Source organism: Rhinatrema bivittatum, chromosome 1, assembly GCF_901001135.1.
Source record: "Rhinatrema bivittatum chromosome 1, aRhiBiv1.1, whole genome shotgun sequence".
NCBI classification, from domain to species: domain Eukaryota; kingdom Metazoa; phylum Chordata; class Amphibia; order Gymnophiona; family Rhinatrematidae; genus Rhinatrema; species Rhinatrema bivittatum.
Genome location: NC_042615.1, coordinates 335056387 through 335082018, shown reverse-complemented (window position 1 = coordinate 335082018; position 25632 = coordinate 335056387). Strand labels below are relative to the sequence as shown.

Below are 25632 nucleotides of genomic sequence, written 5' to 3'. Positions count from 1 at the left end.
CATAATGCAACCAAATTTGATTTAATGACTGGAGGGAGGACATAGGGACAGTAACATTTAAACAGGTGCACATGATTGTCGCCTCATGCCCAGGGACGTGGTCAGTTTATAATATATGGGCATATATGCATGCATGTTATAAAATAACCTGAATGCATGCACATGTGTGCACAATTGTAAGTGGATACGCACCTATGTGCGCAAATGCCGTTTCTTCCATGTAAGCGGACAATTTTAATAGATGCGCGCCAACGCCATTCCCAATTTTCACAGTTTGCTCCCAGTTCGCCCAGGTAAGGGATAGGACTTCCAAACCCCCTTGTGTTTTGGGGGAACGTTTGCAGCCATCCTCTCTGCCCTGAAGTGGTGACATCAGAAGAGCTGTTTTGTTCCCTGCTACCTAGACCTTTCACAAGAAAAATCATGTGCGTCATCTGAAGAAAGAGAAGTGCGAGTTTGACCTTTTATTACACTTGGAGGCTTCCATCCAGTTTTCACAAGAGGGAGATTGTGCAGAGACTGACACTTATGACATTTTTGTCCATCAATATTTTTGGAAGGGGAATTTTTCTGCCCAATCAGGATATCCCTGACCGCATGGGAAGCCTTTCTTTTCCAAACCCTAGAAGGGCGAGTTTTCCCTGGTCCAACTACTGAAAGGACACTTCACAGGCAGAAGGCTGGAGAACTGTGATTTCAAGCCAGTTTTCCCAAGACCTGATGTGTAAAAGTGCCCATTTTGCAATTTTTTCAAGTTCTACGGTAATTATTTATTTCGGACACTCGACTCGAGGCTCCAGAATTTTTGTTGGCAGTCACATCCTTTGCTAGGGAAAGTGAACTGATGCCTCCCCAGGACAGTGTTACTGAGAGCACCCTTAGCACCCTGGACGATTTACTCTCCCCCCCGCCTCATAAAAGAACCGTACCCTAGGGCCGCGTGAGACTGCGAGAAAGGGTAAAGATGTGGCCCTGGGACCCCGTGTGCCCCTGCTGTCTAGGCTCCACAACTGGAACAGGGATTACACACATTTGAGAAGTACTTTTTTTTTTCTGTATTGTATTTTAAATTAATTATTACTCAGTAACTTTATTCTGTTGTTATTTTGACAAATAATGTATGCAGAATTTTGCAGAATTTGTAAATATTGTGTGCAGAGTTTTTATTTCCCTTTGCTCAGAATTCTCCCAGGAGTAAATAGAGACACACGTGCCGGGTCGCAAGAGGGGAAATTAAGCAGGCTGGAGGGATAGGGGGAAGGAAGCAGTTGAGAGGGAAGAAGGAAATGGGAGAGAGCACCTAGATGGGTGGGGAAGTTAAGAGATGGGGAAGAGCAGAAGGGTAGGAGAGAAAGGCAGGGGAGAGGAGCTCCTTTCTACTTCAGCACCAGAACACTGGCACATTTCTATTTACGATTCTATGAAAGGTCCGACTTCTTGTGTGATGCCGGCAAAAAATACCAAGTAAAGCAAATGCTTATATTATTGTTTTTTTTAGGAGATCTGCATGGAAGTTTGGATGACCTTTTTCTGATTTTTTACAAGGTATGTGGCAAGATATTCTTATTCGCTTGCTTTTTGTTAGCTCAGTTCTTGCATTTAATCCAATTACTGCATGACAGAGAAGTTCTGATATCCTGTAAAAAAAAAATATATATATATATAGGGGTAGATTTTAAAAAGGTGCGCGCACATGTTCACCCGATTTTATAAGTTGCGCGCGCAAGTTCTAAAATCAGGGGTCAGCGCGCGCAAGGGGGTGCACAATTGTGCATCTTGCACGCGCCGAGCCGCGCTGCCTTCCCCCGTTCCCTTCTCCATAACCTGACCTTCCCACCCCTTCCCCTAACCTTTCCTCCCCCTAGCCTTACTCTAACACCCCCAAAAGTTTTATTTTACCTTTTGCGCCTGTATCCGGGCAGGTGCAAGTTGCACACGCCGGCAGCCTGCTGGCACGCGATCCTTTGACACAGCGACAATGGCCGTTGTGTAGGAGGCCTCTGGCCCCGCCCCCACCCCTTTAGTAAAGCCCCGGGACTTACACGCGTCCCGGGGCTTTAGGCCCAGCGTATGTAACCCTTTTAAAATCTGGCCCATGGGGTAGATTTTAAAAAGGTGCGTGCGGGCGTACATGTGCGCGCGCTATCCGGCGCGCACACATGTACGCCTGATTTTATAACTTGCGTGTGCAGGCGTGTGCAAGTTATAAAATCAGGGGTCAGCGCACGCAAGGGGGTGCACAATCGTGCACCCCCTTGCGTGCGCCAAGCCGCGCTGCCTTCCCTGTTCCCTCCCCCCTAACCTGACCTTCCCACCCCTTCCCCTAACCTTTCCCCTCCAGCCCTACTCTAATCCCACCCCCCCCAAAAAAATTTTTTATTTTACCTTTTGCGCCTGCCTCCGGATTTACGCGTGTAACCTTTTTAAAATCCGGCCCATAGTGTATATGATTTCAATTCTGTTTCCTTTCAGTTTACAAATACCAGTTCCATATGAATCAAATGTTAAGCAGAAAAGAATGTAAATTACACAATTAAGATGCCTTAGAGATAAAATGTCACCACTTGTTTTAAAATAATGTAGGAATAATATGAGAGAGACTATTTCTATGATGAAGATGGGGGATAAGATCCAAGATGGTGTCCTAGGGAGAGGTCGCAGTAAAGTTTGCTCCGCTAAATGCATTAATTCCTCGATTTTTCATGCCACATACAAAGAGGAAAGGGAGGATCCGGCAGGATTCCTTGGTGCCTGCCGTGATGATGCCTTCCCAACCCACGAGAGTGGGCGTCTTTGCTCAGACTGCGGTTTCTACTCCAGACGGGTCCGCTGGGGTATTGAGCGGGGAACACGCTGACTTACCCCTGGACATACAAACATCACTGAGTCCTGGAGCGCCCGAGACGACCTCTCCTCCGACCCACAGCAACATCCCAAACCTGGGCTGGTCAGCCTACCAGCTGCCGCTGGAGAAGGGCACGGCAACGGAGGCGGGGAGAGGATGGCACTTGAGCGAGTGCAGTTGAGGATAGCAATGCGGTAACAGAGGAACAACAGAGCCTGGAAGGTAGAAGGGAGAGACGGACTGATGAAATGCCAAGTGCTACCGGTTTCAATCCAACGGAGGAAGGGGACTCGACTAACGAAATTGAACAAATTTCAGAAGTTTGTTGAGGAGCCAAGGTAGGCACTGGCCACATTCAAAAACTGGCTAAACCAAATGTAATAACTTTAGAGACGGTGTGGAGTGCCCTGGTAACTTTAGAAAAAGCAATTACTTCATTAACTCTGGCTTTGAATAATAACCAGGAGAGCATTAAGACTGAACCTGTGATAGCACGGCATGAAGTAAAATTGAAAGAATTGGATTCTAAACTTGAAGCGATGCAAGAGGTACAATTAAATCTTGTGAAATCTGACTCGGAAAATATCAGAAAGTTAGAAAATCTAGAAAATACACAAAGATATTTGAATTTAAGGGTTTTACATTTTCTGCAAATGAAGATGATCTCATTAAGAGAACAATTCAAGAAATACTTGATAGAAACCCTTCAAGTTTCCCCTGAGGTGATCCCACCAATTGCAAATATATATTTTGCAAATAAACCAAGTCTGGCTAACCCACCCACCTTTGAATGTTGGCAGTAATCTAACAGCTTTTCTTGAGTCATCAACGGAGGAGCAAATTGAATCACAAGGAACAGTTTCTGTTTCCTTTGTTTTCAGGATGGACAGAAATATGATTTTAAAATTATTTCTGCGAAATAGGGAAAAGCTGTTCTATGGGCAAAAAATTTGGATTTTCCCGGACATTACTAAATCAACACAAATTTGGAGAAAAAAGATGCTTGAGATGTGCCAGGAGGCAAGGTTGATGGGTGCCAAGATAACTATAAGCTGTATTAAGTTGGAATAATGCCCGCTACATTTTCTCTGAGCCGGACCATCTTTGTACATTTATAGATAGCCATAAGAATGTGGGCAGTGTGATCTAAGTCTCAAGCTTAGATAGAATGTTTAGTATCCTCCCTAATTTTTTGATTTTTTAAAATAATTGCATAGATAATGTTCCTGTATATCTTGGATCTCACAACATTATCGCTTAAATAATTAAATATGATGGGGGGCAAGATGGAAACAATTGTCTGATATTTTTCCTTTAATTTGTATTGATCTTTTTAATGATTTCCAATGATGTGAATAATTGGAATTTATTCTGTAAATCATATTAAATCATATAAATAAAGAATTAAAAAAAAAAAAGAAAAAATAATATTTCTATGATAAGATTCAGCCATACCCATTCATAAACGTTGGCTAAACATGCTCATTACGTACGCTTCCCTCTGAGGGAATGCTGCTCAGGGGTGTAGGATGACTGCTGAAGTTGGTGGTGCATCAGAAAATTTGCTGCTTGTGACCAATCCTCCGAGCTGCCTTCCCAGCCGGACATCATCAATAAAGATCAGGCCCAAAATTTCTCTTTTGACATGCTAATATGAGCAACATTGAGTTGGCCTTTGATAACGTCAGGCTGTGGGGAGGCAATTCAGAGTGTTGGCAGCTCAGAGCAGGAGCAGAGCTTTAATTTCAGGCTGATGCAATACCATGCGCTGGCTGCAGCGCATGTCTCAACCTGCGATTGGACGCGCATCCATAACATCCGATGCAAAACGGGGGTTAGCGGGTCTAAAACGCGCGTCCAATCACACTCGTAGGTGATAGCACTCATCACTTGCAACTGCATATTGATGAGGCTATTATCTATTCCGCCCGATGCAAAAACAAAAATATGAGCGCCCGATGTGCACATTTTTACTCGCCAAAATTAACGCTTGCCCCGAACAGGCCTTAATTTATGAGGAGCTCAAAAAATGGATAGAGAAGCAGAAAATACTGCTTTTGTGTACTTCCTCCGACTTAATATCATGGCGACGGAGGAACTAAAAAATTAGACTGTCACAAAAAAAAAGGGGGCCAGCTGTGAGGTTAAAAAAAGGGACATTAAATTAATCAGCGTCTGTTTTCCTAACCGGCTAACAGCCCCCTCGCCTGGATGCCCGCTGCCGAGGGCACGCAGTTTCTCCTAGTGCCTCTTTTTTACCATGGCAGCCCATTTGCATTTTGCATTGGGCGTCCCGGAGAGGTGGATTGGTGCACATTAAGGGAGCGGGCGCTCAGTCATGAGCGTCCATTTAATTCACACTGATATTGCATCGGCCTGCTTATCGGTAACTGGTGCCAGTAGTCAGTAACGACTCAAGGCAATCTGCTGACTGTGGCAAGGGATGGGATAGGATGAGATGCCCTCCCGTTGCCCCTGCTAAGGTATCCAAATGGGATACACTCTCCAAGAGACAGGCCCACACCAGCTCACCATACAAAAACAATTCAGGTTCTAGTGTCACCACTAACAGCCACACAAACATCTTTCACCACCAGAAACTTTTTGAAGAAGTACAAAATCCTTAAAAAAAAAAAAAAAAAAAAAAGATATTTGGAACCTATATAGAAAACCTACCCAATCCATAACAAACTTCCAGGATTCAAACAGCAGCAACTGCACCTGGGACGTGGCAGCACGGCAAATATTACCATAGGCCCTAGAACACCAGTACACCTTCTACTGGTAAAACAGAAAAGCCAGACACACATGCCAGCAGAATCCCTCACCTCAATCACACACAAGTAAGGAAAGAGAGCGATCAGAGATGAGAGGGAAAGGAGAGAGGAAGACGTGAAGGATGAGGGGGAGAGATGTGAGAGGATTGTGTGGAGGAGCAGAAAAACAGACCCAGGGATTGGGTGGAAGAGTAGGAACTCAGGGACTGGATGGGATACACAGGGCTGTAGAAATTAGGTGATTTGGTGGGAGATATGAATAGGGAGGTGTGAGATGGGCTAGGGGTGTGAGATGGTTCAAAAAATGTGGGGAGGGGTGGAGAAATGGTATAAAGAACCTGGAGGGGCTGGGGAAGTTTGAGAGGCAATGGAAAGGGAGGGAATTAGAGAGAGGAGAGGAAAGTGATCTTCCTGCTATTTCCAAAAGACCCAGATTCTCCTCCATCAGAAGAAGTCAGCTGCTGGGCTTGATTAAGCATTACCATCATGGCACTTCTTATGTTGAAAGGGACAGGTTTATCAAGGGGGTCAGAGATGATGGAAATGGGGGAGTGGGGAGGAGGTGAAAGCGGAAATAGGTGGCTGGGTAGGGGCCGAAGAAAGGGGATGAGTAAGGGAAGGAATGTGATCTTTTGAGGGGATTGGGAGTGGTAGGTAGATGAGGGCAAAGGAGGGGTGCTGAGTGCAGACAGAGGAAATAGGGGACTAGGGAGTGGGTGAAAGAGAATAGAAGGCTGAGAAAGGAGGGAAGGGGAACAGGAGGACTGGGGAGGGGGTGATAAGAGGGAGATGGGGACTGGAGGAGGAGAGGTAAAATATATCTATGAGAGGATAGATAAGTAAGGAAAAAAGAATCAGAGAAAGCAGATGAAAGGGAAAGACCAATGCCAGAGACAGATATAGGGAAAGAAGAGAAGACAGGAGGAGAGAGGAAATGAAAGGGACTTCAAAGACCAACAAGAGGAAAGTGAAAGTGAGAGGTCAGTACCACCCTGGCTATAAAAAATCAAAAGCTTAGAGAAGTTAGGAAAAATGCATTAATTTTCAGTTTTAGTGATTGGGTTGTGTCGACTTTGGGAATGTGCATGTCTTTTCTTCCATTTTGATCAGTACTGGAGGAGTTTCTCGTTCTCTGGTGTTCTCCTGCATGCATGGTCTGGCTTCTCAGGGTTTCCATTTCAGTTTTAGTCCTCAAGTTTCTTTTTCTAGTCTGTGGTGGTCCCTTATTCTGTCTTAGCTAAGAGTCTTCTGCATGTGTGACAAAGTAGAGGCATTTTGCTGTGTGCAGTTTCTGAATAAGAATCTATAGTGATCTGACTTCTGTTTTTCCAGTAAAAAGTATGATGGTGGTCTAGTGTAATATTTGCAGTGCTGCCTTTTCATAGGTAGGGTTGGTGCTTTTTGAGTCCTGGGAGTTAGTGCTATTATGGCATGGTAAATTTGCTAGGTGGCTTCTGTATGTCTCTTTCGCAAGGTGTTGCATTATTTCATAAGGTGTCTGGCAGCGGAGGGATGCGGTATTGCAGATACTAAGGTGACAACAATTTGAATATGTATTTTGTATGGTGAGTTATAAGGGGAAAAAGCTTAGCTCTGCTTTGCACCCACTGTTGGGAGGGGCAGTGTGTGCTCATGAGGACTGAGGGGGAAGAGTAGCAACTTGGGGGGGATTGAAAGAGAGGAAGTGGGGATGGAATGGGAGATAGAGACAATAGGAGCTTAGGGTTTGGGCAGTAGAATGGAGAGAATTGGAAATTAGACTTAATGAGGATTGGGTAACAGTGGAAACTGGGAAATTTGATGAGAGGGGTGTTAATTGGGCTGGAAAATAGGTATAAGAAGGGTGTGGAGGAGTTGGGAAGTAATGTTAATGGGAAAGTGGAAAACGTATATACCAATTGGCCCTGTATCTTCAGCTTATCAAAATGTGTGTGGGGTGGATGGGGTGTGTGTGGATGGGAAGGATCTCTGGGCCCGTGCTCCAGAACCTTTAAGTACCTAGGAACACCCTTAGTTGGGGGTGGGGGCAGAGCAGAGACTTGTGAATGGTGGAGAGCCGGGATTTGGCAATTGGGTGGTTACTAGTGGGGGTGTTAGATTGGATGTGGGGGGAGTATGAGTGAGGTGGTAAAATGGGGTAAGAGAAAAAGACTGAAGGGTGTGGAAAGATTGAGACATGGTGTAAATGGCCTGGATGACTGGAGAGTTGATGAAAGGCGGTAGAAAAGGATTGGGGGGCTGTGGAGAGGTGTGAGGAAAGGGGTGTGACTATAAAGGGGTGATAAATCGTAGGAATGGAGCCGGGGAGATAGTGAAAGAAGAAGCTGGTAGGGGGTAAAAGACAGAAGAATGGGCTGGAAGCCAGGGAAGGAATAGGTTCTGATAAGGGAATAAGAGCAGAGGAAGGTGGATGAGGATAGGATGAGAACAGAGGGTGGTGGAAATGGGGAATTAGGGAATGGGTGAAAGACAAAGGGGAATAGGATGGATAGAAAGGCAAAGAAGACAGAAATGGAGAAAAAGATGAAAGGGAAAGAACAAAGTCTGAGACAGATAAGATCATAAGAAATTGTCATGCTGGGTCAAACCAAGGGTCCATCAAGCCCAGCATCCTGTTTCCAACAGAGGCCAAACCAGGCCACAAGAACCTGGCAATTACCCAAACACTAAGAAGATCCCATGCTACTGATGCAATTAATAGCAGTGGCTATTCCCTAAGTAAACTTGATTAATAGCCGTTAATGGACTTCTCCAAGAACTTATCCAAACCTTTTTTGAACCCAACTACACTAACTGCACTAACTACATCCTCTGGCAACAAATTCCAGAGCTTTATTGTGTGTTGAGTGAAAAAGAATTTTCTCCGATTAGTTTTAAATGTGTTACTTGCTAACTTCATGGAATGCCCCCTAGTCCTTCTATTATTCAAAAGTGTAAATAACCGATTCACATCTACTCATTCAAGACCTCTCATGATCTTAAAGACCTCTATCAAATCCTCCCTCAGCCGTCTCTTCTCCAAACTGAACAGCCCTAACCTCTTCAGCCTTTCCTCATAGGGGAGCTGTTCCATCCCCTTTATCATTTTGGTTGCCCTTCTCTGTACCTTCTCCATCGCAACTATATCTTTTTTGAGATGCGGTGACCAGAATTGTACACATTATTCAAGGTGCGGTCTCACCATGGAGCGATATAGAGGCATTATGTCATTTTCCATTTTATTCATCATTCCCTTCCTAATAATTCCTAACATTCTGTTTGCTTTTTTGACTGCTGCAGCACACTGAGCCGACAATTTTAAAGTATTATCCACGAGGATGCCTAGATCTTTTTCATGGGTGGTAGCTCCTAATATGGAACCTAACATCATGTAACTAATATGGAACCTAACATCGTGTAACTACAGCAAGGGTTTTTTTCCCCCTATATGCAACATCTTGCACTTGTCCACATTAAATTTCATCTGCCATTTGGATGCCCAATCTTCCAGTCTTGCAAGGTCCTCCTATAATGAATCACAATCCACTTGTGATTTAACTCACTAACAGGCCGCCCGGACAGCTCCATCATTTGTGAAAAATATTCTTTAGTCAATTTTTGGGTTTTTTTGCATTTAAAACTCGATGTATTCACATGACAAATTATTAGTGATCATGGCTCAACAGCGGCCGTTGTTTCACATGTAGCTTCCTCAGGAGCCCTGTGATCACTTAATCCAATATGATCTTCCAGTCTAGTTCTCTTTATACAGTCATCCTTGATATAGAACTCCACTTGTCTCATCATAATTTCTCACTGAAGGGGCTGGAGCAGCATTATCCAGCTAAGTTAGCCAGATAATACCAATTTTCAGCATTACCCGCTAACATAACCAGATAACTTTAGGATAGCCAAAGAGCAGTCCTAAACTTAGCTGGATAAATGCATCCGATGCAAGTGCACCGCTGAATATCCCAGCTAAAATTATCCTGCTAATTTTCCTAGCAGGCCAGCAGCTGAATATAGACCTCTGTATTGCTAGCACGTGTTAGCATAAGAGGATCCATTTAAGATTTATCTAATCAATAGAGCACTACAATGCTATATAATTAAATGTGCAAGAAGTGGTTGGTGATATTTAATACCTGTTGTTTTCATGATAACGTTTTCCTCTTGATAGATTGCATATCATAAGAAATATTGTTGGGGAAGGTCGCTTAAACTTTGATGGCTACCATGGACAGCGTTACCAATTGACTTAATGTCCAATGCACTGCACAGGCTAAGTCCAACCATGTGCTTGTAGTTCCGATAGTTCTAAGAAAGACAGGATTATAACTTAATAGATGAAATAAGGAAACCAGGACTCCACCTGTGTATGTGATATGAAGTCAGTTGGTAACCCAGTTTTCTAACCTATTGCCACATTTGTATAATTAAACTTAAGAGTATTTATTAATTTTTGGCAGTCTTGCATCTCATTTAGTCCATTTAGGATAGCATGTGCAATATTATTTGTATGAAACAGGATCTTCTATTGCATGTACAATTCTTGTTTCCTCTGTTACAGCAGTGGCAATTTATTAATATTATTATTATTATCTATATAGGCCAATTACTAGGGATGTGCATTTGTTTCATTCGTTTAATTTGTTTCATACGTTTCCCATTACATGTCAATTAGATGTGCATTCATTTCATATGTTTCATATTACACGCTTGTATAGGAAACGTATGAAACGAATACACATCCCTACCAATTACCTTCCTACGGTTTGCACTGATACTAGCTCAAGTGGAGTTAAGCTTAAAGTTTCAATGCATTACATGTATTTCCCTGCCTCTGTCCTTCCCCTCGTCCTCCTCCCCATTTTGTCCCAGGTATTTTGATTTTAGTATTTTCTTCTTTGTGTGTGTTTATTCTCAGAATGGCCTTCCATCCCCAGAAAAGCCCTATGTATTTAATGGTGACTTTGTGGACAGGGGCAAACAGTCACTGGAGGTGTTGCTGATTCTGTTTGCATTCCTGCTCGTGTACCCCAAGGAAGTTCATCTGAACCGAGGAAACCATGAGGACTATATGGTCAACTTACGGTATGGGTGGGGTCACAATGAGTTCAATGTTCAGATGGTTTGCCTGGCTAAGTTCAGAACTAAGGCAGAGAAGCTGCGGGTTTTACTTTCCTGCTGCTCTGAATGCCTCTGATTTATTTGGCTGTTTAGCCGGAGAAGTTGGAGGCGTTGCGGGGCAAAATTAAGTTAGCTGGATATTTTATCTGGTTAACTGCAATATTCAAAATTAGCAGGATTAGTTATCCAGCCAAGTGTGGTGGTGCTGTAGAGTGGGCCTAAAGTTAGCCAGATTAGTTTATCAGGCTTAGCTAGGAATTTAGCCATCTATATTCGGCAGAGCATGTAATCGGCAGCACTCTGCTGAATATCCATGAGGATTTATCTGGCCATCTTTAGCCAGATACATTGCCCACTCACTGCACCGCTGAATATTAACCTCAATATCTATGGATGTGAAATGCCAAGTTTGTTTAATAAACACATATTTAGTATAACTTTTTTTTCTTTAATATTTAATGTCAGATATGGTTTCACCAAGGAAGTAATGAAGAAGTACAAGGTATATTGGTTTTGAAATCTTACTTGTTACAATCTAAATGCTGCTTGATTCTCTTGTAAGCCTCGTTGTCTCTTTCTGTTCTCCATCCTTTCCAGGTACATGGGAAAAAAATTCTGAAGATGCTACAAAGTGTTTTCAGCTGGTTGCCCTTAGCCACCGTGATTGATGAGAAAGTGTTGATTACTCACGGCGGGGTGTCAGATACTACTGACCTGGAGCTACTAAGCAAAATTGAAAGGCACAAAGTATGTTACTACATTGCTGTTTAATGCCAAAGATAAAGTTTTTTACTAACATTTGACTGTATTTTTCACTGAAGACGTTAAAGCAGTGCTAGCTAGATTCTCAAAGTATTCACTTACCTATTTCTTGACCCTCCTTGCTTCCTTCTTTTGTATTATTCATGTCTTACTTTTTTCTCTGCCCAAAGGTTTTGCGCGTGTGATATTTTATATGTTTTTAGAGTCAATGGTGTGTCTTTTTTTAGTATGACAATACTTCATAATTTTAAAAATCTCAACTCCTGAATCCAAACTTTAGCTATTCATTCTTCATTTATTTTCTACAGATATCAGCAAGATACCAAAGTGAGGATCTGATGTACATCAACACAGCAGTATCCAGATTTACTTAGATTTATAATAGTGAGCATAGCTTAGCAGGAGGAGCTTTTACATACTTTAAACCTTAATATTTTCTCATACATAAAACAAAAGAAAGTTGTGTAAATGTCAATCTTCAAATTGAAGTCCACTGCCTTGAGGCTGGTTGCCTCAAGAAGGCTTCTGTCTCCCTGCAGCAGCCAGGAGAATGGATTTATCTAGCTGCAGTGAACTGTGTCATCACTCCTTCCTCTATCCATGGCTAGTCCTGCTCCAGGCCTCCTCTGTATATCCCCTTCAAGACTCAGGTACTCATGCACACTCTCAGGGTAAACACCTCTCCTGGATCAACTCCATTCCTATTGTTTCTATTGTAGGGTCCTACTGCCTTTCAGTGTAGGTACTCACTCTCAGCTCCACTGCTGACAGTATAAGGCACACTCTGGCCTTGTCTCCTCAATGACTCTCTTTCATTGGGATCTATATAATTTTAATCCCATTGCAGAGAGGTCCACCAAAAATAGGAAGTGTGCCGGGTTCTCGCACCACCCCCAGAATTCACTCTTGTCATCTTTCTTTGCTATTTCCCCAGTCTTTCTCTTGGGGGCTATCCTCTGCTCTTTCCTATAATAACAGTTGATGACTTCACTAGCTTTCTCTTGTGGTCTATTATATGGCGATATAGACCACATCACAATGCCCTTTCTAAATACTTATTCAGTGTTATGGTTGCTCCAGGTCCTACAGCCTCTGCCCTCAAATTGCAGTACTGATCATCCTTGAGCCAAACCCTGGATGACTTTTCTGGGAAAAATGTTCTCCATCTTGACATGCCTTTCTTGGATTCTTGAAGCACTAATATCTCGGGCATACTTTCATATTGGTAGCTCTTCTTTTTATTCTGTACTTCCTGTTCATCTGGCAAGGGGTACAATCTGCAGCTCAATTCCGTGGGCTGGCGGTGGCACACGGGATAGGCTGATGCATGACGATGCAATCAAATCCAGTCTGCTCAAGTGCATTGGTCACTTCATCCAGGTTCAGGTCAGTAACACTTCTTCCCAAAAAAAAAGATGAGAATGATTGTTATTTTGCAGAGCACTTGCAGATTATTGTCCACAAACATTGAAAAACACAGGAGAGCACAAACACCTCAAAAATGTAAAAAATGTTCAAAAAGACCTTTGGACCTACACATTGGGCATTATTTTTTTGAACCTAGCGGTTTCATCCTGCTTTTTTGTTCTTCCAGCTCAACTGGAACCAGGGCTGGGATTCCGGCACAATGACCCTTCATTTACAACTACCCGGGAATATTTCCCTTATTTGATAACAGTTCTCCAGTCATTTCAGTGACAGTTCTTGACTGGGGGCCATGCACCAGGGCTCCTTCTGGAACCTTGCAATCATGAGGGCTAAATGCAGCCACCAGATGTTATCCTTGAGCAATGACCATGTCTCCCTCCACTCAGGAGCTGTGCCATCCCCTACCCCTAGCCAACCTGGGGGGCAGACCCAGCCTGGGGATTGGACCAGACACAGCAGTTGCCACTGAGTCGCCGGGATAGCCCATTCAGTATGGTCACCCCTCATCCCAGTTACTGGGAAAGTAGGGGAATGGGTCCTGTTTAAAGCAGGTGTTGAAATGAACCTTTGATGAAAAGAAACACAGTGTTGCTATACAAAGTCACTCCACAGATTAGGCTGGTATACCCAATGATTTGCACAGGAAGGGCAATTTTTATAAGCCATTTACTCAGATAAATGCTTATTTACCCAGATAAAATGGCTATCTGGAAATTCCCACCCCATACTTGGGAAAAGTATTCATGGGGATTCAATAACGTACACAGTTTTACCCAGGTAAGGCATAAACATTTCTGGGGAGGGCAATAACATATGTATATTTAAATTTGAAATCTACATTTGTTATTTTGTATGGAAAAAGTACCCAGAGAAAGAGAGCAAGTGCAAATCTCTGGTGGGTAGTTTTTCCCAGGGCTATTTTTTAAAGAGAAAGTGTGCTCGTACTTTCCCTTTGAAAGTTGGTGGGAAGCCTACGGGTAACAGTACCCAAAGACTTTTGAAAATTGCCACCTTATTGTTGATGTAGAATAGTTGTAGGCATTTAACAACAGAAAGAAAAATAGACTACGTACAGTCACCGTTTCTGTACTTGTTAAATAAACTTCCTCTCTCCCAACTCCCCACAACTAAGGTGCTGGCCACATACTAAGAGTTCTGAATAGAGCCTTCGGAGCCACAGTGGAAATCCTTTTGTTTATGGCAGAAAAAAATGCTATCCATGCCCAGCCCACATAGATAGATTCAGAAGAGGGCTATCTTCTGACCATCATGCCACACCTCTAAGGCTGTGGCATGATGGTCTAATCCTAGACCATCGTGCCTAATCCCACAAGAGTATACACATTGATATGCCAGTGCTCTGACGGCTTCCGCTTACAGCTCATATTTGAGGGTCCTGCTGGAAAGACAGGATAGTGGTGTGTTAGGATTTCTGAACACCATGGAGTTTCCTCAGGCATCCTTACTCCTGGTGCTTCTCTCATCCCTCAAGAGAAGAAGTCAATGAAACTCTGTGAATTCTCAGTACACCCCCTACTGGACTGAAACACTTACAGCCTCCCAGAAGGGGTGAATAGGATCATACCTTCTCACTAGGGTAAGATAATGCAAAAAGGCCTTACACCTGTGAAGAGCATCCTGGTGCTGTTATCCTTACTTTATTAATGTACCTTTTCTGTACCCACTTTGAGAATATAACTGTGAAGCAGTAATCAAGTTGAAATAAATAAACAAATAAATAAATATGTTCTCATCTTTGCTCATCAACTTCAAAGAATCCTGAAGTTGATTTAAAAATAATTTATTTTATGCGTTTTTCACCTCCAATTAGTCCTGGGGGAATTCTGTGCACAAAATTGCAAAATTCTGCGTGCTTTATAATACAATATACATTACAATACAGTCTTTAATTCATTTAAAATGTAATACAGAAAAAAAGTTATTTCTTAACGATGTAGAGTTTTACATATTTTGAGCAGAATGTCCCTAGAGATACTGTAAGTATGTCCCTTTCACCTCTCTCTCTACTCCCCTGGCCAGTCTAATTCACTTTGCCCTCTCAGGCCCCAACTCCTTCAGCCTCCACTAACTCTCCCCTCTCCCTCTAGACTCAACTCCTTCCATTCTATCTCCACTCCCAGAGTTTGCCTCCTCTCTCAGTACTGCCCCTCACACAGGCACCCTCTGTCCCCCCCCCCACCCTCTCTCTCTCACACATACACACATCTTTACACAGGCTCCCTCTGTATCCTGCACACACACACTCCTTCATCTAGGCTCCCTCTCTCTCGCACACACACACACACATGCACACATCCCCTCATACAGGCTTCCCTGTCTCACTCGCACACACACACTCTCATAAGGCTCCCTCTCTTTTTCTTGCACACACACTCCCTTACACAGGCTCCCTCTTTCTCCTGCACACACACCCTCTCATAGGATCTCTTTCTCATACACACACACATTCACATAGGCTCCCTCTCTCACAAACAAACAAGCACCCTCACTCTCTCACATATACAAAATCCCTTTTTTACTCACATCAGCTCCTAGTCACTCATACACATATACTCCCTCACAATCTCCTCATATAGGTTCCCTCTCTCTGGCATGCTCATACACCCATTCACCCTCACACATGCTCTCTCTTTCTCTCTCTCTCACATACACACATACCCCTTGCACATAGGCTCTCGCATATACACACACACACACACAGACTCACTATCACTAGACCTGTTCCATCTTTGCTGTGAGCAGAATGGATTCAGGCCATGGCCACCAGTACCTGCACCATCTTTGCCGTGAGCAGGATGGGCTCCACTCATGCCCCAGGAGTACCTCTAATACCCCTCCTTTGGGTAATACATATGTCTTGCAGACCCATGCTGTGAGTTCTAACTCATTCTATAAACATAGAAACATGATGTCAGAAAAATACCATACAGCCTATCTAGTCTGTCCATCAAGACTACCTGCTCAGCTCTACAATCCTTACCATTCCCTCAGAGATCTCCTATGTTGTCCCATAAGAACATAAGAAATGCTATACTGGGTCAGACCAAGAGTCCATCAAGCCAAGTACCCTGTTTCCAACAGTGGCCAATCCAAGTCACAAGTAACTGGCAAGTACCAAACATTAGGTAGATCACAAGCTACTACTGCTTATTACCGTAATAGAAGTTTATGGATTTATCATCTAGGAACTTACCCAAACCTTTTTTAAACCCAGTTACACTAACTGCTGTAACCACATCTTCTGGCAATGAATTCCAGAGCTTAACTATGCGCTGAGTGAAAAAGAATTTTCTTTGATTTGTTTTAAATGAGCTACTTGCTAACTTTATGGAATGGCCCCGGTCCTTTTATTATCTGAGTGTGTAAATAACCAATTTACATTGACTTGTTCAAGTCCTTTCATGATTTTGTAGACTTCTATAATATCCCCTTCTCAGTCATGACTTCTCCAAACTGAACAGCCCTAACTTCTTTAGCCTTTCCTCATAGGGCAGCTGTTCCATGCCCCTTATCATTTTGGTCACCCTTCTCTGCACCTTCTCCAGTGCAGCTATATCCTTTTTGAGATGTGGTGACCAGAATTGCACATAGTATTTAAGGTACGGTTTCACCATGGAGCGATACAGAGGCATTATGACATCCACTGTTTAATTTTCCATTCCCTTCCTAATAATTCCTAACATTCTGTTTGCTTTTTTGATTGCCACAGCACACTGGGCTGACGATTTCAATGTATTATCCACTATGATGCCTAGATCTCTTTCCTGGGTTGTAACTCCTAAGATAGAACCTAAAATTGTGTAACTACAGCAAGGGTTATTTTTCCCTATATGCATCACCTTGCACTTGTCCACATTAAATTTCATCTGCCATTTGGAAGCCCAATCTTCCAGTCTTGCAAGGTCCTCCTGCAATTCATCACAATCTGCTTTAGATTTAACTACTCTGCATAATTTTGTCATCCACAAATTCGATCACTCACTCATCTTACCTCTTTCCAGATCATTTATAAATATATTAAAAAGCACCGGTCCAAGTATAGATCTCTGAGGCACTCCACTGTTTATCTTTTTCCACTGTGAAAACGGATCATTTAATCCTACTCTCTGTTTTTTAACCAATTTGTAATCCACAATAGGACATCGCCTCCTATCCCATGACATTTTAGCTTTCTTAGAAGCTTCTTGTGTGGGACCTTGTTGAACGCTTTCTGAAAATCCAAATACACCACATACTTTCTTGAATTCAGATATTCTCCTTGTCGCCATCAGCTCCACTGGGAGGCTGTTCCATGCATCAACCACCTTTTCTGTAAATAGATTACGCCTGAGTCTACCCCCTTTCACTCTCATTCCATGACTCCTCATTTCAAAATCTCCTTTCCATTGAAAGAGGCTCGCCTCCTGTGCATTGAAACCTCTGAGGTATTTAAATGTCTCTCTAATCTCTTCCCAAGCCACCTTTCCTCTAGGATATGCATATGTCCCCATATGCTTTATAATGATGACCACTGACTATTTTAGTAGGCACCTTCTGGACTGACTCCATCCTGTTTATATCCTTTTGAAGATGCGGCCTCCAGAATTGTACACAGCATTCCAAACGAAGTCTCACCAGGGACTTATACAGGGGCACTATCACCACATTGTTTTCTGCTAACCATTCCTCTCCCTATGCACCCAAGCATCTTTCTGGTTTTGCCATCACCTTATCCACCTGTTTAAGATAGGCAAATAAAACTCTGTTAACACCCTCCAACATTCCTTTGGGCCACATTCTTTTCCTTCTTCTGATAAGTCCTCCATGTTTTGCTGGAACCTATCCATTTCCTGGACCGAGCAGCCTCTGGATGGTAATCTCACTCTATATTCAGCCAGCAGAGCAGTGCATGTTTGAAATCCCAGCCCTCCCTTATCACAGGACTGTACCCCAGGGCCCTTATGAATTCTGTCTTGTCATATTTCATTGCTACTTCCCTAGTCTTTCATCTGGGAGCTATTTGCTGATTGATCGTCTCACTGGCTTTCTCCTGTTGTGGTCTATTGTGCGGGTTATAAACCACATCATAATGCCCTTTCTAAATACTTATTCAATGTTAGGTTATGCCACCTAAATCTTTTTTTTCTATAGTGAATATTTTAAGATTTCTAATCTCCTTGGATATGCTAAATCCTACACTCTTTTTATAAATAGAGATGGGCAGTAATTTTGACCAATTCATGGATATTGACTAACTTCAGATGAAATGTTTGTGATAATTAGTATTAAGTTTGTGAATTTTTGTTTTCATGCTTTAATTGGGAGAGGAGAATCTACTAGGACACTAGAAATGGTGCAGGAGATTTCTGTGTGCCATGGCTTGTTGGCAGAATTAGTTTAGGTTAGTCTAGCTTGGGCTAAATTAGATTAGAATACCCTAAGGTAGGCTATAAATTTGTATGCTTTTAAAGAACTTGTGCACATTTGTATGAATAATAGAAGCATATAGTAAGCTTGTATAAGCTTGGTTTTCATTTCTATAGGTTCATTTTGGTGACCCAAATAAAGTCTTTTGCAAAATCTGCTCTTTGCAAAATGCTCCCTGATTTTTGTAGCTTCCTACCTATTTGTGCTGTTCTCACTGCCTTCACTTGATTTACTAAACAGTTAAACCTTTTTCCCAGCTTCAGATGCCAGATGAACTCAGTTCTTGATTACCAAAACATTTATTAGAATGATTCAACGCTTACTATGAATGACAAAGCACCAGGAATAGCCGCCCAGATTGCAGAGCCTGATACAGCTGTGATAAGTTCTCTCTGGCAGCCCAGTAGTCTGAAGGAAACAACTGAAGTTGTAGTAGAAGCTGTGGATTAATGAATGGTGAAAAGCAATGCTTCTGAGAAACCTGAGGCAGGATTCAGAATTAACAGTTAGCTTGTAAAGACCTTTCTGTCCCATGCTGTTTTGAGTCAAGGGACCAATAGGAAAGAAACAAGTCCAATTCGGAAGTTTAAAATATTCAAACAGCAACTAACAATAGTTAATCAGGACAAAGATCTTACACCTTGCAGAAATCTAAGCAAGCAATATCAAAAGATGACTCAAGGTAGCATAGTAATAAAAAATCAGATAAATATTTTGTGGAAACAGAACACTATTATAAGACGTATTACTTTGAACACTTGCATTTTCATTGATATCCTTCTGGTACAGAAGTAACCAAAACTGTACACCAACTGTACACAAGTCAAAGCACTTCATTTGTGCTTTGACTAATTGCCACTTTTAGGTACCCAAAGATCTCTGATGCTTTACCATTTACCATTTGCTGTTTGCAGTGTAATTTTTAGTTTCTGGCCTATCTGGTCATGTCTTCTTTTTTTGACTCAGTCCATCCTAAGGCATTTTAGTGTGAGCCAATTGCTTTGCCTTAATGGGTTTAATATAAGCAAATCTGTACTAGTGTTTGGGATTCTGAGGGATTCATCAGGTAAGCTAGTTTACGGTAATGATATTTAGCATTTTAGTGCCAAGTGGAGATATTCGGTCATGCATGAGCTCTGTCCCCCCCCCCAGAAAAAACCCTTACAGCAAGGCTTCCCAAACCTGTCCTGGGGATCTCACAGTCAGTTGGGTTTTTAGGATATCCACAATGAATATGCATGTGGTAAATTGGCAGATCATGGAGACTCAATATATTTCTTACAATCTAATTTGCTATACATTTAAGTATAGTTTATTGTAATTTATTAGCATTATTGAAAATAATATTAATGAGAATAATTAGCAACTGCAGTTGGCCCAGATGAGGCACAGAGTTGGCTTAAAATCATAAACAGAAATAATGATGAACCTAGAAGTCCTTCCAGTTCCTTGCTATGTATGTAAGTTGTCAGAATTATAGTTACTTCCTTTCCTTTTAGACATGTGATTTACAGGCTGGTGGTGCATCTTTTCTGCCAACAACCAACAACATTTGGTTATGTAAATGTTCACATGTTCTTGGTGATAAAGAACAAAGATTCTGCAACTGGATGAGTTACAGTCATGACAAGTAAGAACATGTCATGACTTGTATTTAAAAGTAGATTGAAAGGAAACGTAAATACAGAATCTGTGCCTCCAAACCTTTATATAGAGTAGCTGGCTTGTTACGGCGGTTACTACCCCAAACCAAATGTGCCTGATACTTCACTTTCGATGCATATCCAGCATGGCTCTCTGCTTCAACGGCATGGGAGAAAGACTGATACATCACGCATTTCCAGCATAGCTCTCTGCTTCAACGGCAGGGGAAAAGAAAAACAACCAATAAGGGCTGTATAACATAGTCTGGGTAAAACAAATAAGCATGGGTGTAGCTTGCTTATTGCGGCGGTTACTACCCCTACTACCCCTAACTAATCAAGCTAGACATTTCACTTGGATGCAGCTCCATCACTGCTCTCTACATTAATGGTGGGGGTGGAAGGGAAATAGAACCAAGAGCTAAGAGAAACAGATAAGTATGAGAGAAAAAATGTGTGAGGCTTGCTGGGCAGACTGGATGGGCCGTTTGGTCTTCTTCTGCCGTCATTTCTATGTTTCTATGTTTCTATAAGACAGTGTCTTTCCGTAGCTGTAGTTCTCTTTGTCTTTATTTTTCATGATTATTTCTTCTTTCAGTTTGCTTCTACTTTACACCCACTGAAAAGAAGAGAGAAAACTAAGCAGGCTGGCGTCAACCATCAGCGGGTAAAAAGCACAAATGGCGAGAGCTCTCCGAGTGTTCAGAGCATTTGGCCTTCACCGAGAAGTGGGTCGTTTACCTATGGTTCCAGCATCAGCCTCCTCCCCACAACCTATAAAGGGAAGCGGTCAGCCAGTAGTCCCACCCCAATGGCAGTCGACAGAAAAGAAATTGCCAAGCGGGTACGGCGGTCGGTGCAAGAGGAATTGGAGAAATGCCGCAGGCAGGTGGGGTTCTCGGAGACCTATGCAGAGCCCAGCAGCTCTGCATCTGTGTCTAAGTCTGATGCCAATTCCAATGACCTACAAGACAATGACACTGCCAGTGAAGAGAGGAAGCAGGTGGGTGGATCCAGAGGAGCCATTGCCTGAGCAATCTCAGGGATTCTAAACTGCTGAGTCATTAATCTGGGAGATTTCAAGATTTTTGTTTTCTGACAGGATGTTGAAATTCTTTAGTTTAAGTGGGATCATTTGTATACCAATGATGTTAATGCCATCAGAGTCTATTGAAGGAAATGATAAAGTGAAGAAAGTCCCTACCTTAAATTAATAAAATGATCAATTTATCCTTGAGCTGTAAGGAGGAAATGTGTACGTGTGTGTGTGTGTGTGTGGTGAGGGGGCAGGGATGAGATGAGTTTTGTTATTACATTATGCATAGAGTTCTCTGGAATGTTACAGCAGTATCATGTCATACTAAAGCAGATTATTTTTATAAATTGTATTTTATATAGCACACTGTGTATTGCCTCTGTGCCCAATTACTTTGTGGGGGCATTCCTGAGTCAGAGACAGACCTAGCAGGCAAGCTTTGTCGGTCCATGGGTGTTTGGTGCCTGGCGCCTCCGCCTGGGGAAGAAGTTGTTAATGGGTGGGATTTCCCTCCCTTCACCCCATGAAAACCCCCAAATTATATGCGACCGTAGGCAGGGCTGGCAGTATTTACGAGTATGAACACATTTTATTAGATTACATGGCTATATATTATAAGATATCAAACAGCACATTTAAGTACTTGGGGATATTAGTCCCTATAAGATATCACCACATAGAAAAGAAAGAACCTCTTGCGTTCTCTTTGGTCCATTACAGTTACCCTCCTTTTTTTTTCCCCTTCTCATTGTGACCCAAGTCTTACCCATGTGTTTTGGAATGCAGCTGGGCCGACGGGACTGCCAGTTATAAGTAGAGCAATCCATTGCATCCAGGCTGCTGCTGACATATCCTCTGATCCACCTCCACTCCTGCGGGACCAAACTTTGCTTCCTGATCAGCTGCTGGGTCCCTGCCCTCCTGGGGAACCAATCGCTGCCTCTCAATCAACCGCTTGGTCCCTGCCCTCCTGGGGAACCAATCGCTGCCTCTCAATCAACCGCTTGGTCCCTGCCCTCCTGGGGAACCAATCACTGCCTCTCAATCAACACCACTTGGTCCCTGCCCTCCTGGGGAACCAATCACTGCATCTTTATCAGCTGCTGGGTCTCTGTCCTCCTGGGGAACCAATCACTGCCTCTCGATCAGCTGTTCGGTCCAAACTTGGTTCTCCTTTTTGGCCTATTTACATTTGGATCTTCTGCTGGCTCCAGTTTTTCCAGTACTGATTTTATTTCACTGTATGCATGGACTTGAGATCATGCTTTTTGCTTTTTTTTTTTTTTTGTGGGAAAACATCTAGAAAAGTATGAATGAATCACCTCCTGAAAAAATAAGAGCAGCTGCTAACACCCATTTCTTCTTTTCTTTGGAAAATATGTTCATTCCTGTATCTGTATCTATTAATCTCAAAGACATTGCACTCTTTTTGCACCTGACCTCTTCTGGAAGAAAAATAGCTAATACAGTAATAGAAGGCAACAAGGCCTTTTTTTGAGACATATTTAATGACAGGAGGAAGTGCAAAAATCGGATTGTAAGATTCAAAGGTGAATAGGGGAATATGTAGAGGCCAATGAGGAGAAAGTGGAATTGCCAGCTTCCACGGCCCCCTCTTCCTTCTATTTGTGTGTTTCCTGTTTCAAAATTGAAATGAGCAAGTAGTCGGAGGAGGGGACCGTGGGCACTGGCAGCACTGCATATGGTCTGCGTCTCCATGGCCCGCACTGTAATGGTGATTGCTCCATATCTGTGTGGTCAATGAAGTTGGACAGAAGGCAGCATGGAACGCCACTAGTATTGCCTACCAAGCCAAGTGCCCCACATGGAAGTCAGGAGTTTGGGATGATAAGCCATGCTATGGGTGGGGGATCTTGCCATCAATGCAGTGCATGGAGATTGGAAGAGAAACTTTTTTTGCTGCAGTAGTTGAGACTCGGGGCATGGGCCCAATGTGCCCAAATCTAATAACACTCCTGTATACAGCAATGTTTGCCAACCTTGTCCTAGTGACACACTAACTAGTCTGGGTTTTCAGGATATCCTCAATAAATATGCATGAGATAGATCTGCATACACTGGTCTCCAATGTATGTAAATTTAACTCCTGCATATTTACTGTGGTTATCCTAAAAATTTGACTAGTAAGTGTGCCTTCAGGACTGGGTTGCGAAACACTGTTCTACAGATTTCTGCTGCACAGTATATTCTAGTAAATTCAATACAATAAACCACAGGATGGTGAAATATGTATACTTAATAGTAAACAATGTGAAAAGGGCAAAACTAGTAAGCTATGCACTAGAACAGTGATGCAAACCTCGGTTCTCAAGTTCAACAAACAATTCTGGTTCCCTGTATCTACCCAGATTAGTCCAGACTCCTGGGTTTTGCCTCCCTTCCAGCAGATGGCGACAGAGAAAGTTTTACTGACACTGCCACATAACAATAGGTGCCACCTGCAGTCCCTCAGTGTTGATCTGTCTCCAGCAGATGGTGGAGGTGCAAAGCCTGCAGTTTGAGTTTAAAAAAAAACCAAACAAAAAAAAAAAACATGAGACAAAAAGATTGAGAAGCGCTTGCCTCCCAGGGGTTGTTAGGTCCTGGTGGGGCCATCCCCCCTGGTCTGTGAGGCGGATGAGCAGGGGGTCAGGGACCATTTATTGCTTCGTCCTTTATCGCCAAACAGAACAGAAAACTGGGGGTTCCGGTTCCCTCACCCTGAAGGACAGACAGAGCCTGCAGCCATTCTTCTTCAAAGGAAGTGTTAATTTCTTAGATTGCCTGATTAAAGTTTTCTTTAAAATAAAAGAAAAGAATCTAAAGGCAAAGGAAGTAAACAGGGGTTGCCATGGGATGGCATGCTTTACCCCGACTCCTCCTCTTAGGCGATTGGGCGGCTCAGTTTTATTTCCTGTTCTTCCGGCGGCTCTTCAGTTGTTGTGGCTTGGTGCCAGGTTTCATCCCTCGCGATTCCTGTTGTGCTGCTTTTGGAGGCGCTCACATCCATCTTTTGAGCAATGGCCTATGATCCTGGTGCCTCTGTGGTGAAGAGGGCATTTTGAGGATGATAACAGTGACTTTGGCTAGGCACCGCGAGCCTCTCACCAGTGCAGCAGCCTGTGAACGATCCCGTCCCACTAAGTGCAGGAAAGGCGGCCATCTTGTCCACATTCGCAGCTGCCTTGCAGGCCGGGGAGGACGATTTCCCTCCTCCTATATCCCCGGTTGTTAGGAACTCTGGGGGGAGGTCAAGATACTGAGGTGCCTCACTTAGGAGGCAAGGAGGAACCCATGGAGGACTCAGATGCCTCTTCTACCTTTTCCTCTGATTTTGTCCTTCTATTGCATAAAGCTTATAAAGCAGGAAATCCGTAGGCCGGCTCAGAGCTGTGCAGTGGGCTTTGGTGTGCTCAAGGCCGGCAAAGAGGGCCAGGCCCCCCTGGGCTGCGGGGCCTACGTGGATCTGGCAGGTCCCAGGGGCCTCGGCACTGACTACTGCCTTGGAGAGCTTCTCCGAGGCTTCAGAAGTGGAGGATCCATGGGCACAAGACCCACCAGGGTCGGATCTGGGTTTGATGGTTCAAGGATCCAGATCAGGCACTGACCAAAAGCCCAGCTGAGGAAGGGGATGATCCTAAGGTGGTATGGTTGTTTCACAAGGAGGAGCTGGATCCCTTGATACCCACTGTTCTTGAAGAACTCGGTATAAAGATCCTGCGAGGGGAATCTGGGCTGGAAGAAGTGTGCCCGGTCATGGCTGGCCTCCAGGGTCCAACAAGGTATTGCCATTTCATAAGTCGGTCAGCATGTTGGTGTTTAGGGAGTGGGATACTCCCGAGACAGGCCTGAAGGTCAGCAGAGCCACAGATAAGTTGTATTCTTTGCCAGAGGATACACTTGAGCTCCTGAAGGTCCCAAAGGTGGATGCATCGGTTTTGGCTGTTACGAAGAAGACTATTCCAGTTGCCAGTTCTACAGCTCTGAAAGACCTTCAGGATAGGAAGCTGGAAGTGCACCTCAAGAAGATTTTTGAGGTGTCTGTCCTTGGCATTCAAGTGGCTGTGTGTAGCAGTTACATGTTGAAGGCAGGCTTGCACTGGGTATAGCAGTTGTAAGTAGACAGGTACTTATCTGAATCGGAGATGCAGCAGGTGGAGCGGCTGGAAGCTGAGGTGGCCTATGAAGGGAAGTTTTACCGTGCAATGAAAAAACTTGTGTGTCGGCGTTTTTGGTAACAGTTCGGCTTGTTGTGATTATTGATAAATATCTCCAGGAGAATTTAGTCCGGTGATATACAGATTATATATATAAAAAAGGTTTTTACTTCACGTTTATTCACCAGAAATTATACACATTTAAAAAAAATATAAAAATATCGATAATGGGTTGGAGGAGGTCGGTTTATGATTAGAATTGCTATACACTACTGGATGCAGTGATATTATCAAATTGTATGAAACCTTCCTCTTCTTACTGAAAAATTTTCATTGGAGATGAAAACTGCCTGTTGAGTTTTTTCAAAGTAATTATTAGTTAGAGATTGTCTCCTTCTTGAAAACATTGAAGGATAATTATTTGGCAAAAATTGCTGGATAAAGGCGA

General features: G+C 43.1%; 1 protein-coding gene across 1 annotated transcript in view; it reads left to right on the top strand.

Moving 5' to 3' along the window:
- Positions 1–25632, top strand: part of PPEF2 (protein phosphatase with EF-hand domain 2) — a 93737-nt gene that overhangs the window by 15597 nt on the left and 52508 nt on the right. Inside the window, exons 5-9 of the mRNA XM_029609819.1 lie at positions 1499–1545; positions 10529–10695; positions 11197–11233; positions 11329–11478; positions 20590–20994. Of these exons, the coding sequence (XP_029465679.1) occupies positions 1499–1545; positions 10529–10695; positions 11197–11233; positions 11329–11478; positions 20590–20994 (806 nt within the window). The remainder of the gene's footprint in view (positions 1–1498; positions 1546–10528; positions 10696–11196; positions 11234–11328; positions 11479–20589; positions 20995–25632) is intronic.